Source organism: Neomonachus schauinslandi, chromosome 7, assembly GCF_002201575.2.
Source record: "Neomonachus schauinslandi chromosome 7, ASM220157v2, whole genome shotgun sequence".
Classification (NCBI taxonomy): domain Eukaryota; kingdom Metazoa; phylum Chordata; class Mammalia; order Carnivora; family Phocidae; genus Neomonachus; species Neomonachus schauinslandi.
The window spans coordinates 27081630-27095596 of record NC_058409.1 but is presented as its reverse complement, the minus strand read 5'-3'; the positions used below and the strand labels follow the sequence as shown (position 1 = coordinate 27095596).

The window sequence follows — 13967 nt, the reverse complement described above, 5'->3', positions numbered from 1 at the left end:
TCACCCAATAGAGAAATGCACGCCTCACCCCTCCTCCTCCCCTTCCTCCTCCCCTTCCCGGGTCAAAGTGCCCAAGTTGTGAAGGAGGCAAGTCTGCCCCCAGGAGCAGAGGAGACCCATCACTGGTAATTCTGCCAACATCTGGACCCAACGAGTTTGAAGACTTAGGGAGAGAGGTTTCCTCTGCCCCTGTGACTGACACAAGCTGTTCTGAGAGAGCTCAATACCAACCTGGGGGCCAGGCCTCCTGGTTCTCAATCTGCTCACGATGCCCTTCATTCCTCAACATGTTTGCTTTTGTCTCTAGGACAGGACCAGATCAGCGAGCTTCACACGCTTCTGTGAGACGCCACCCTTTGCTGAAACTAAACTGTACCAAGGCATGGCTCAGTATGTCAAGTAGATGGAGGTGGGCTCCCCTTGCCCTGTATCTCTCTGAATGGCCCCAAGGAGGGTAGGCTGCAACCCTCAGGATGAGCCAGCCTGCTGTGGTCCTGTATCACCCCACATGCCGACAGTGACCAGGGGCCTGCGGGCACTGAGCCTCCCCCAGGCATGACCCAACTTCTTAGGACAGCTGGTCCCAGGCTCTCCATGGGCCCCAGTGAGGATACCAGCATCATGCTCAGGGGATGTGCAGTCTTGTCCTGGATACCTCCTGGGCTGGGCAAGATGTGCAGACTGAATCAAGGCACCGGGACTGGGTGCAGGACAGCGGCTGGGCTGGACAATGCTCCCGAGTGCACTATCGGGGCTTTGGCTGTGGAGCCCAGCTGAGCCCAGCCTCTGTGGCAGAGGGCTCACATGCAGGCCATTCAGAAGGCTGCCAGGGAGAGGGGCTTTATCCAGGAGAGCTGTCAGCCCAGATCAGATATCTGGGGTGTCAGGAAGGACCACAAATCCAGCCCTTCCATTATGCAGGAAGGAGACAGTGGCCCGGGCAGGAGCAGAATCTTGCCTGAAGAGACAGAGTGGCATCAGAGCCAAGAACCAAACCTGGAGATACTGAAATCTGTCTAAGACCCGAGCTCATCTTTCCTCGAGAGCTGGTACTTTCTACTCTGCACAGCAAGTGCCTTCCCATTCTTTCCATCCTCCTTTATCCAAAGCACAGCAAAGACACACACATTCCTTTCTCGGGCGGGAGGAAGTAACAGACTTGGCAATGGGGCAGGAGGGCTGTCTAGCACACCGAGAAATGAAGCTCAAACCAGAACGTCGAGGAGGGGAAGAGGAGCGACCCCTTCCCCCTGCCACGGGTGGTGCAGGGGTGAGGCCTCGTGGCGGCACTCCCTGGTGTTGGGGATGGGGACAGGTGTGGCTTTGAGACCTCTGAGTCCCTCAGGGCCCCGGGCCTGATTTAACGTTCTGGGTTGCTCTTCTAAAATTCTTAAATTTTGAACAAGGAATCCCCCGTTTTCCTTCTGTGCTGGACACTGCTAATGATGTCGCCGGTCCTCACCTACCAGTCATTCAGTGCCTGTGTGGCCCTAAGTGTCTTCACCTCTGGGAGCCTCAGCTTTCTCCTCTGTAAGACGAAAACTGTAACAGCACCTACCTTACAGAACTGTTAGGAAGACAAATTAAGAGAACGTACCCAGAGCTCTAAGCAGGTGCCTGGCACGGAATTGATAATTAATGACAGTGTCTACTATAGATCAAAATGCTAACTGCAGACTCTTACATGACAATGCAGATGCTCTGCTCAACGAAAAGGAGATTAGCAACCACAACCCAGATCTGGCGGACCAGGAAAGGGCCACAGGTGCCCAGACGCCAGGCCCCCTCCCCTACTCTTACCTTCCTGAAATGGCTGTGTTTGCATCTGCAGCCGGATCTTGATGAGGTCCACGGGCGTCCCCAGGCTGACAGAGACCACACCGGCCACCATGCTGGCCAGAAGAAGGTCCGACAGGGTGCGGGACCGGCTGGCCTCGGACTCCCTGGCGTGGTGCTGGCTGAGGAACCTCTGCGTGTTACTGAAGACCCCAAACACCACCGAGTTATAGACAGCGATGCTGGCAAGGGGAAAAGACATGCCCTTGAAGAAGCCAAACACCTGTGGGAAAACCAGGGGGCAGGAGCATGAGGGCCCAGGGCTGTCTGCAGGCCAAGCGCCAGGCTCCCCGTGTGGTCCTGGGCACAGACCCTGCCCTCTTGAAGCCTGCAGGCTGGTGAGGTGACACCACGGGAAAAATAAATCATTATGTCAGCGACAAGAATAAAAAAAGGATGCTGAGGTGATTGACGGCAGGGACCAGGTGGGTGAGGAGTCGCTCTCCATTCCCGGGCAGGGCATATTCCGGCCCGGGGCAGAACCCGCTTCTGTAGGCAGTTTTGTTTCCTGAGTCAGGGTGCCCTGGGCCTGGAACCCATTTTTGCCAGCAGAGTGGCAGCGTTGTTGGGCTGGAAAGATACCAGGCTGCATGGAGCCCTCGTGGGTAGTGGACTTGCCGGGCACCCCATACCCTCCTCATTTGCCACTCAACCAAAAGCATTCTCTAAGGCACTTGCCATGTGCCAGGCCCTGGGGGACAACTGTAAGAATGAAATACTCGCTGCCCTCACTGAACCCACACTCGGGGGAGAGGGGGCAGATAAACTGACAGGTGATTAAAATTCAACGTGCTAAGTGTGTGGTGAGGGTCTAAGGGAAGGGGAGCTCCCAGAAGGACAGCACCAAGAGGCTTCTTCTACACATAAGCAGAGACCACAGCAGAGGGTGCTGGAGGCTGAGAGGAGAGGGTCCTTGCCACACTGCACTCTCGGGGGAACATCACAGACACTCCTCTGAGATCTGGAATATTCCACAGGCCCTTGGAGGAGTCAGGGCAGCATTCACTTTCAGCCCTGTGCCAAAAATGAAAAAGTACCAGGAAGCTGTTATCCCAACTGTAGGCTGCACACAAACCTGGGTGTGTGCACCCTATTTGCCAGAGCTAGGACACCTCGCAAACACACACACACACACACATACACACGTGCATGCATACCACACATGCACACACACACACCCCACCTCAGGTTCTTCTTCCAAAACAAGCTCCCTCAGATAACGTGGGGACATCACTTAGCCCTGAGGGGCCGTGTCTCCAAGGAATGCCCACAGTCCCCACAAAACGCCCCGGGGTTGGGACTGTGGCTGGCAGGCACTGTGGACAGTGTGTGCCAAAAAGTAGAATCAATGGCCACCTCTCAGAGAACTGGGGAATCACACATCACCCTGCACAGCTTGAACCAAGTTTGCAGTCCATTGTAAAGCAGCCCAGCAAGAGAGTTTGAGCAACGCCCTGACACAAAACACACCTCTGAGGAAAAAGTCCAGGAGCAGGCAGGAGGCTCCTGAACCCCAGGGTAGTTGCTAGGATGGAGGCTGTGGAGACGGTGGTCTACAACGGGGCCACATTTCCAGGGACTCAAGGCAAAGCCCAGGGCTGCTATTGACCATTTCTTTAAATTGTCAAGTCATTTCATCATTAATTAGAAAATGTATTTTAAATTCCCCAAGGCAGGGCCTTAGAAAGTCTTCCGAAAGCACATCCTCATTCTTAAGAAGGGCACCTGATACATCTTCCACAAAATATTACTCAGGTTTTCCTCTTCGGAAAGGAAAACCTTGGGTCCCCTGGTTTTCAGCAACCTGAGGGACAAGCCAGCTCTGGGCATCTGGAATCCCAAGTGCCTGGCTCAAAGCCGCCCCGGATGAAGGGAAGCCTGTGAGCGCACGGTTTACCGGCCTCAACTCTGGCTGTGAAAACTGACAAGTCCCCTCGTTTCTGCAGGAATTTTCCACTCTGTGATTCTAGATTCCTCAGAATTTCTCCAGAGAGGTTCCACAAAATCAGTTTTCCCCCCCCAATAACAGTGCACAAGATGGCAGGGTTAAGTTTGGGTGACCCAATATTTGAGGTGTGGTGTGAGATGAGGAGACAGGAGGCAAAACTGAGCCAAATGTGATGAGCAGGAATGAACAGGCCTCCGGCCTGACGGGCTGGGGTTGGGACTATGGCCACGGCGCCCAGGCGCCAGGCAGGCTTCGAGCCGTCTGCAGGAGTCCCGGGGGGGTACTGCTCCAGCGCCCACCCCAGAGGCACTTACACTCTCCCTCCTATACACTGTGCGGATGCAGCTGAGGGTGCTTCCATAGTTGGTGCCGGCCTGCAGGCGAGTCTGCGGAGAGATGCAAGGAGGTGAGGGCCCAGGCCGAGATGATTCACGCCCTCATTGCCCCAGAGATGCTAGGCTTGTGGCACTGAGGCCCAGAGAGGGGAAGGCCCTGTCCAAAGTGACCCAGCCAGTAAGGAGGGCTGGCTTTCTGTCCCCTCCAGGCTGGTGCTCTGTCCTCTGCCCACACTGCCTCCTTCAAAGTCCCATTCCAGCCTTGCTGAGTGCGGCAGAAGTCGTCTTGGTCTGAGAGAAGAACAAAAGTCCATTTGTTGTTAAAAAATGATGCCTGTTGGGGGACATGTGACCCCTGCCTCTTGAGTACAAGCACTACTCCGGGGCTCTGCCCCATCTGCTGCCCATCACTCTGCCATCCTAAGGATTCCCTTCGTGGCTCCAGAGCCCCTTCATCTCTCACCTGGACGGTGGGCTGGTTTCGCCACTGGCCTCCTGCTTCCCTCTCAGTCCCTGGCCTGCGTCTACACAACAGTCACACTGATCATTTCTGACAACAGCGAATCGCTATTTACAGCTCACTGGTGGCTTCCCATCAGACTCAGAGTAAACCCCTCACTCTCTACCAGTGTCAAAGAGGCCTGGGTAGACACCGAGCCTGCCTCTCACCCCTGCGTGCCCCTTCCTCCATGGCCCTGCCCTCTGTGCCTACCATGTGGCACATCCCCCAGTCCCTGGCCTCGCCTTCCCCCTCCCCATCCCTGCCTGAGCTCTCCACTGGCTCTTCCTTCCCCCAGAAGGCTCTTCCTCCAGGTCCTGCTTATCTCTGGGGGCTGAGCTTCAATGTTGCAATGGCGTTATCTCTCTGTCTGTTTACTTTGGGTTTATTTGGGCCCCCTCTCTATGGCAGGGCTGTCTCATATTTCCTTCTTGTCCCCACGCTGAGCATGGCCCTGGCATATGTCCCCTTTGCACTGGCTAAATGAGGGGCTGGAGGGGAAGACATGTGTCCCCTAATGGAGGCTGGCTCTGGTAACAGACGGCAGACAGCCACAGAGGGTCTGAGGAGCCTCACAAAAGTGCCAGGGCACCCCCCCTGAACCTGGTAAGAAGGAACTCTGAGAACCACAGAAGGGGTGACCGGACCCTACCCCCTCGAACCAGGGTCCCGTGAGGACTAAGACCCAGGGTGCAGACTAACACGTCATGCCAACAGCCTGAGCTCAGTGTGTAGACAAGGAGCGAAGACTCTGGCAGAACACACATCATAAAAGTGTTGGTCTCTGAGGTGAAAATCACAGGCGATGTTTTTCTACACTGAATGGTGTTTCATTTCCAACTTTCCTATGACAGACAGGGGTTACTTTCATTATGTTCAATTTACGTAATTTAAAAATAATTTTAAGTACACAACTAATATGAGAATAAATTTTCTGAATAAAATAATTCCACATTCTCCCTCCCTGACCCCCGACCCCAAGCTAACCACCTTGGCTAATAGCATGGCTGAGAGCTTCATTGGCATTCATCTCAACAGGGTTAGAGACCCAGATAGCCATGGGAAATCTGTAGCACTCTCACAGGCATGATAGGTAAATGGTATCGTATGTTTTTATAAGTGTTACTTTCATAATCAAAGAAATGTAGCGGTTGACTCATTCAACCTGTATGATTGAAGGCCTGTTTTCCAACAGCCACTGTTCCACTCAGGAGATTCAGCAGTAGAGGAAATCAACTTCCTGGCCTCGTGGAACTTAGAACCAAGTGGGGATGGGGAAAAAAAAGAGTCAATAAAAGGCAATTCCCAAGCAAATATTTATGTCTGATGATGACAAGTACCATGGGGAAAAACAGACCCCGGGGTCAGAAGTGTGGGCTGCTTGAGGGAAAATGCAGTATTTAATTGTCTGGAGGTGAAGACATGGGGGAAGGCGCAGCGAGATGAGAAGTGGGCTTTCACGGTGGAGCAGACCCACAGAGCTCTACCTTGGGGTGGAGTATCCCCAACCTGGACAAGATTATGGGCGAGGGGACGTGGGCACAGGCCTCCATTTAAGGCTGGCGTGGGGGTGAATGCTCTCTCCACTGGCCCCAGCGCTGACAGGGCTGCCTCTGGGGACTGAATCCACAGGTTGAGGCCCCAAGAAGGATCAAGTTCCACTGAAAAACTCCAATGCCTGAGTCACTCAAGCAAACCGTACATGAGGAAACTCAACCCAGGAGTCAAACCCAGATCACAGAAGAGTTTCAAAACCATGGAGCAACGGCCCCCCAGCCATGCTGAACACTTGAGGAGGCTGCCACGGAGGCCAGCCACATAGCACACGCCTCCAGGGCCTCCTTACAATAGGGGCTGGAATTTAGTGTGTGACAATTGCATTCTTGGGAAAGTACTGGGCCTCTTCCAGAACTTATCTCACAGAATCCCACAAATGCTGCTCAGCCTGGGTACTGTCCCCGTTTTACAGATGGAGAAAGCTGACTTCTTGTATTAGTTGTCCTATAGCTGCTGTAACAAATTACGACAAATTTAGCGGCTTACCACAACGCATATCTGTTCTCTTACAGTTCGCTAGCTGGTCTAAAGGCGGCTGAGCCCTGATCAGGAAACCCTGGTCACACTGCATCAGGCATACACCTGAAATGCACCATGTGGGCAGAGAGTCAGGTGAGAATCCGGATCCCAGCTTCACGGCCACCAAGCAGCCAGGGCTGGCTCTCCCACCAGTGATGGGACATCCACGGGCAGGGAAGGAGCCTCTGACCTGGGTTAGCAGCCCAGGTGCTTTTAGCTCGGCTCTTCCCAAGGCAAGGCCTGGGACCTTGGACAAGTCACAAGTCACTCACAACACACAAGCATGTGTGTTCATCAGGGTAGGAATGGCTCACTCATGACTCTATGCTCAGTGCCACAGGGGCGATCTTCACAGCAGCCCTGCCGGGAGGTGCTCTTTACCCATTTTTCAGATGAGGCGAGCAAGGCTTGGGGAGGTAAAGTGCTGCACCCTGCTCACAGGACAGTAGGTAGGCAGGCTGAGACCGCACTCCAGATTATTCTGACTCTAAAGCTCTTGCCCGGACCTTTCTCAGGTAGGGACTCCAGAGAAAATGTCAGCCAGAAGAAAGGAAGGAAGGAGCATGTTTTGGGGAGTAACGAGGGCCCTGAGCCACATCCCTGGGCTGGGCCCAGGCCAGCCATGAAGGCTGGCATCACCAGGCTGGTACCCTGAGCGAGGAGTTTCTCAGGCTGGGCAGACACTGGATTTGATGCATCAGGAAGGGCTCTCTCAGAGGCTCAAGGGGCAGAGTGGACAGAAGGAGGAGCACTCCAGCCTTTTCGGGCGGCCAGACTTGCCTGTGCAGGGAGGGGGCACCTCCAACAAGCTCCACCAGCCCCTGGCCAAGCTGGGGGTAAGGGAAGGATGTTCTAACCAGGGAGACACAGAGGTTGCCTGTGCTGGGAATATAGCTGGAAGGCCCACAGGGGCAGGGATTGGATTTGCTTTGTCTACTACTGATGCCTTGCTATCCCCATACCGTCTACACACAGAAAGTGTCCGGTATGCATTTGATGTATGAGCAAAAGGCAGGGCCCATACGGGGGACACAAAGAGCCAGGAAAGATCTTAAGCTATTTAAGACAAATAGGCTGATCCCCCATCAAGAAGAAAGCAGGCCTCGTCTCTGCCCTAGGAGGGGCCCACTGTCATACAGGGAAGAAGACGGGGGAGGGGGGGTAAGTGACTGTAGCAGCCACTTGGGAAAAGCCTGAGCGGTTCCTCTTAGTGCACGATCCAGGCAAAGCTTTAGATGGAAATGTGCAAGTCATGGGTGAGAAGGCACTATTTGGGACCAGCTGTGTTCCCAGGGTATGGCTCTGTAGTCCTGCTCACCCCTGGGAACAGGGGGCGGGGATGGGCGTGGAGTCAAAGAATGTCCTTTTGTAGAGCTCCTCACTCCCTCACTCCTCAATGCTTTAACACCTGGCATGACCTCAGGCAAGCCCTTTCCCCTTCCTGGGCCAGTTTCTCTATCTGTAGAACAAGGGGCGTGGATGATTCCCCCCCCCCCCCCCCCCAGATGGTCCTGTTGAGTCCTCATACCTCCTGCGCTTCCCAGAGTTATAATGGCTTCCCATTCCCAACCCAAGTCCGCAATCCTAATCTGATAGTGAAGGCCTCCCAGGGTTGAGTGCTGACCCACCTTTCCTGGATTCTGCTCTATAGCTGCTTTCAGAAACCTGATGCATCAGCCAAACCGGCCATGCTGGCTTTTCCCAAGCATGACCCCCACACAGCGTCCCCACCTTGGTGCCTTAGCTCTTGCTGCTCTCTGAGCCTGGAACATCTTTTCTCATCACCTGAAATCCAACCTTAAATTCTGGACTCAGATGCCACCTCACGCCGGAAGCCGTTCCCGGTTCCTCAGTTGCCGAGACTGGCAGGGGATCCGTTCCATTGCCTGGCCCTCCCCCACAGCCCCTGAGAACCTGGAGGCAGAAATGCGGCATTCACAAAAACAAACCCGCTGCCAAGTAACAAGAGGAGAGGGATGATTCCAAACCAGTCCTCCGGGCCCGCACCCTCCGGGGTTGGCACAGAACCTCGGCCCTGGGCTGGAGACTGTCTTGGGATCAGAAACAGCAGACATATTGCTGGAGGCAGACTCACTCCAGGCCGCTTTCCAAGAAGTAATGGCAAACATGGCCGCAGTACCTTGACCGTGTCTAGAGGGTGGCCGACGATGACGCTCGCTGCCCCTGTTGATCAAAGAAGAAGACCTGGTCACTGAGCCCCTGGACTCCTCACGTGCACCGGCTGGCTCCTGGGATAAGACAGACGGCTCGGGCACTCACATCCCCTCGTTCAGTCAATGCCCAGTTCCCAGAGCCCTCCCACCCCCCGGCAATGTGCTAGGCACCAGCCCAGGCACTGGGGAAGGCATAGAAAATGAAGTAAAACGTGGGCTCTGCCTCTAGAAACAAGCACCCCCAAAAAAGGACAGTGAAGGTGCTGGGACAACTGGGTATCCGCATGCCTAAGAATGAAGTTAGACCCCCTACCTCATATCATATACAAATTGAACTCAAAATTGACCAAAGACCTTAATGGAAACACTGAAACTATAAAAATCATTTACTAAAACACAGGGGAAAACTTCTTGATCCTAGAATGGCAAGAGATCCTTAGATATGAAACCAAAAGCACAAGTCACAAAAGAAAAAATAAATCGTGTGTCACACCAATTAAAAACCTGTGTGCAGCAAAGGACACTATCAAGAAGGTGAAGACAACCTATGGAATGGGGATAAATATCTGCAAATCATATAGGTGATAAGGGTCTAGTATCCAGAATTTATAAGAAATACTTAAAACTAAAAAGTTTTTTTTTTTTTTAAAGTAGGCTCCACACCCAACAGGAGGCTTGAACTCAAACCCTGAGATCAAGAGTCACACATTCCACCGACTGAGCCACGCAGGTGACCCCCCCCACACAAATTTTTTTTTAATGAGAAAAGGACATGAAGAGACATTTCTCCAAAGATAATATACCCATGGCCAATGTGTGCATGAAGACATGCCTAACGCCATTAGTCATTAGGGAAAGGCAAATCAACATCACAGGGAGATTCCCTTCATACCCACTAGGATGACTATAATTGTTTGTTTGTTGTTGTTGTTCTGTTTTAAAGGAAAACAGTAAGTGTTGGCAACGATATGGAGGGACTGGAACTCTTGCATGTTGGGATGGGAATGTATAATGTTGCTACCACTGTGGCAATGGCTTGTCATTTCTTCAAGAAGTGAAACAAAGAATCACCATACAACCCAGCAATTCCACTCCTAGCGGGAGACCTAAAAGAACAGACCACAGGCACTGGAACAAGCGCATGAACACGTATGTTCACGGCAGGACTATTCGCAATGGCCAAAAGGTGGAAACAGTCCAAACGTCCATCAGTGCGTGAGTGGGTAAATGCCATGTGGTAAATCCCTCTGATGAATCTTGTTGGACATCAGTGGGGATGAACGAAGCATACTGCAGTGCGGATGAAGGTTGAGAATGGTACACTAGGTGCAAGAGGCTAGACACAGAAGGGTCCCATTGTGTCTGATTCCATCTACTCAAATTATCCAGAACAGGCAAATCCACGGAGACAGAAACCTGGTTAAGGGTTGTCGGGGCTTGGGGGGAGGGGAAACGGGAGTGACTGCTTGATGGATCCAGGGACTTCTTTGGGCATGAGGAAAATCTGGAACTAGACAGAGCTGACAGATGAACAACACCGTGAATGCACTAAATGCCACTGAATTGGATGCTTGAAAATGGTTATTTCTAGGTTATGTGATTTTTACCTCAAAGAAAAGGGGGGGAGGTGTGAAGAGAAAACCCAGAAACTTTTCGGTTACCTACAGGTTACTTCACTTTTTCTAGACCTCACTTTTAGCAGGTGTAGGTGGGAGTCATATTAGCACCTACCTCACAGTTCCATTGTAAGAATGAAATGAGCTAATGAAAGTCAAGTACAGCAAAGTCCTGGCTCTTATAGGCTGTTCAAAAAGAGATGCTGTCACTATCCAGTTTTTTTATTATTATTATTTGTTTGTTTTTTGTTTTTGTTTTTGTTTTTTTAAAGAAGCCCTCTCGGACATGGTGATGATACTCTGAATTTTTCTTCTCACAGAAAAATGCCCATCCACACAGAGTCACAAGGCCCAAACAGCTTCAGTGGGAAGCAAGACTGCCCTGAGGTCACGTAGATGAAGAAGCCCTTGTTGTCGAAGTTGGTGACTGTGAGGTTGAAACAGGAACCAATCCTCTAGAATAAATTCCCTGCCACGCTGATGAGGAATGAAGCGTCTCTGCTAGCAGGGGTGATTTAACCTGGTAAGGCAGTCCTGGAATATGAGACAGGTAGAGAGAGAGGGGCAGAGGAACCAGCTAACCCCAGAACAGACGTGTTCCATCTAGAACCACCAGACCTCTCTCAGCCCCTCCTTCCCATGGAAGTGGGCAGAGGCCGAAAGGTGACAAGCAGAGGGAAGCTGGAGTATTCACTCTGTAGAAGCCCCTCCCAGCAAGGGAAGAAAGGACTTCTGGCCCCCAGACTCTAGTTGCTTGCTCACTAGTGAGTGCCCCCTTCATTGTGGGCATCCCTTAGTCCAGGGAAGCAGCCTCAGAGCTCACCTTGGATGTTTATCTCCCTGGTCACTCATTAGCCCACACATCTGAAAGCAGGGAATGCAAAGATCAGAAATGGGACAGTCAGGTCAGTGGTTTCCAGACCTGAGGACCTCACGGACCAGTAAAACTTCAAACAAAATGTAAAGGATGTCATGGTGGAATTTTATTCTGCAAGTTCATTAAGAAAGAAAACACCTAGAGATGAGTACAGGGGTTAAGATGGCCCTGGAACCAGGCTGTCTGGGTTGGAATCCCAGGGCTCAAGCTAGATGCATGGCCTTGAGCAAGTCACTGAATGTCTCTGTGTACCCATTTCCTCGTCTGTAACATGAGGATATAATAATTGTAGCTACCTCACCAGGGCTACAAAGAAATATACATCAATAGACATGAGACCAAGGCTAATTTATAGAGCCAGAAAGTAGATTCATGGTTGCCCAGAGGGAGGAGGGGATGGAATTTAACTGTGAATGGACATGAAGGATCTTACCAGGGAAGAAAATGTGCTAGAACGAATTTACGGAAATGGCTGAAACACTGGTAAGGTTGCTAAAAATCACCGAATTGTATACTTGAAATGGGTATATCTTATGATGCATAAAATAGCCTCAGTGAAGTTGTTTTAAAAATACCTGTGGCACTTCAACAGCACCTGCTACCGACTGAGTATTCAGTTACGACGCTCATCCTCACTTCATGGAAGCAAGAAAACCCCCAAACCAAAAGACAACAACAAAATGTTAACATGAACAAAGTGAGGACGATCGCAGAATAAAGGACAATCCACTACTTACTGTGTGACTTGGGGAGGGCCCCGGAGTCATCAGAGACCTGCAGCTACTCGGACAGCCTTACCCTCAAACCCAGCCAAGGACAGCCCGACTAAAGTTGGTCTGGCTACGTAAGGGGATAGCCTTAAATACGGAAGGCTCTCCCCCAGAATGGCTGATAGTTGTCCAAAGAGGGCCTGAACACAGCTAGTGGGTCTCTGGGTACAGCCCCCCACTCCATGGTAAAGTTAGGAGAGGAAGGTCTAGAAAGCCTGTGCAAAATAACTGCTTATGGTGAAAGGGACCTCCTCTGCTCATGACAGCAAGCAGCAGGGGCCCTGCAGCCACCTGCTGGGGGACAGAGGCGGGAGCAGCCCTCAGAAAGGGATCCTGGAATGCTATCTGATCTGTTGCTCTTTTTATTTGTTTCATTTTCATTTTCCTATAAATCTCCTGGTCTTCATTCCCAGAACACTCGATGGGGCACAAACATATTAATTATAGCCTCTGTCTCAGCACCTCAGGTTTTTGGTTTTGTTTTTGCTTTTGACTTCGGGCAGGGGTTGCATTTGCCAACATCCCTTTTCTGATAATTCTCTTAGATGGCCAAAAAGAAAGATATTTTACAATACGTGCTAGTGCTTCTCAAACCCTCCCCACACCCCGTCAGTAGCTGACAAAAGTAGAGAAATAAACCTACTGTAAAGAGAAGATCAGAGAAGCAAGGAAATGGATGCAACTGTTGCCCAAGCCGACCCATCCCGGGCCCAGCAGACAGCCGCTCCAGGAGCGGCTCCAAGGGAGGAGCGGGTCCAAGAGTGCCGCGAGGAGTGACAGTCGATAAAGGCTGAAAACAGGAGGGGTTCCTCCTATCTGGCAATGGGCACCTGCAGCCAGGCGCTGGGCTCCCAGCTCGGCGCGCCCCGCACCCTCCAGCCGGGGCGCCCCCTAGGGCCGGCCTGACCGCGAAGCCGGGCTCCCCATCCCGCGCCCGGGACAATCGCCACCCTCACCCACAAGTTCTTGCAGCCGCGTCCCCCCACTCAGGCGCACAGCCGGGCTCCGGAGGGTGTGTGCGCGCCTGGGCGCTCCATTGGCTGTCGGCTTCGACGGCCGGTTTAATAGTTACCGGGGCCAGTTCGCCCGGTCCTCACTCGGAGGCAAAGCCGCAGCTCCGGGGGAACCCGCGACGCGGGTGGGGCAGCGGGCGAGGGGCAGCGAGGCCAGCAGCCGCGGGGCTGCGGGGCACTCCGGTAGCAGGCGGCGCGCACGCTGCGCGCGTGGTGGAGGCGCACGGGTGCGGGGCTCCCAGACCCACCACGGCACGGTCTGTAAACTCGGCGGGTCTCTCTTTTTCTCCCGAGCACACTCACCTCCCGGGACGCTCCCTCCCATCCAGGGCTGGGCTCACCTCCGATCCAGCCCGCCGCGAAGTCTTCCAGCTGGAAGCTGCCCATGGTCGGAGCCGCGGCGCCCCGCGCTCCTGGAGCCGGGTCGGTGCCCAGTCCGAGTCCGCGGCGCGTGGCCCGCCGGCCCGCGTGTCGGGGGAGGAGTTGGGAGCCTCGAGCGCCCCGCAGCTCCTACCGCGAGCCCGGTCTCCGCGCCGCCCGGCCCGAGAGCCGCCGCGCTCTCACCTCTCCGAGCGCCCGCGGCCGCGGCTAGCACGCCCCCAGCGGACCTTAAAGGCGCCGCACCGCGCCGCTCGGGGACACTGGGGCCCGGGGCGCCGCATTCCTCGCCCCCCCCCCCCCCCCCCCCCCCCCCCCCCCCCCGGCGCCCACGCCTGGCCACCTCACACCCTCTCTCCAGGCCTTGAGGCGAAGATGCCGGCCCTGCCTTGTTCACACTTCCTCCGGGACACGGCAAGGGATGTCAGGGAGAGTTTTGCAAAGT

The 13967-nt window shown here is 53.4% G+C and overlaps 1 protein-coding gene across 1 annotated transcript in view; it reads right to left on the bottom strand.

Moving 5' to 3' along the window:
• SLC25A48 (solute carrier family 25 member 48) overlaps positions 1 to 13639 on the bottom strand; it is a 37022-nt gene extending 23383 nt beyond the window's left edge. Inside the window, exons 1-4 of the mRNA XM_021701981.1 lie at positions 13486 to 13639; positions 8835 to 8878; positions 4099 to 4170; positions 1801 to 2059 (exon numbers count right to left, since the gene is read on the bottom strand). Coding sequence (XP_021557656.1) covers positions 1801 to 2059; positions 4099 to 4170; positions 8835 to 8878; positions 13486 to 13531 — 421 coding nt within the window. The 5' untranslated portion in view covers positions 13532 to 13639. The remainder of the gene's footprint in view (positions 1 to 1800; positions 2060 to 4098; positions 4171 to 8834; positions 8879 to 13485) is intronic.
• Positions 13640 to 13967: the final 328 nt, after the last annotated feature.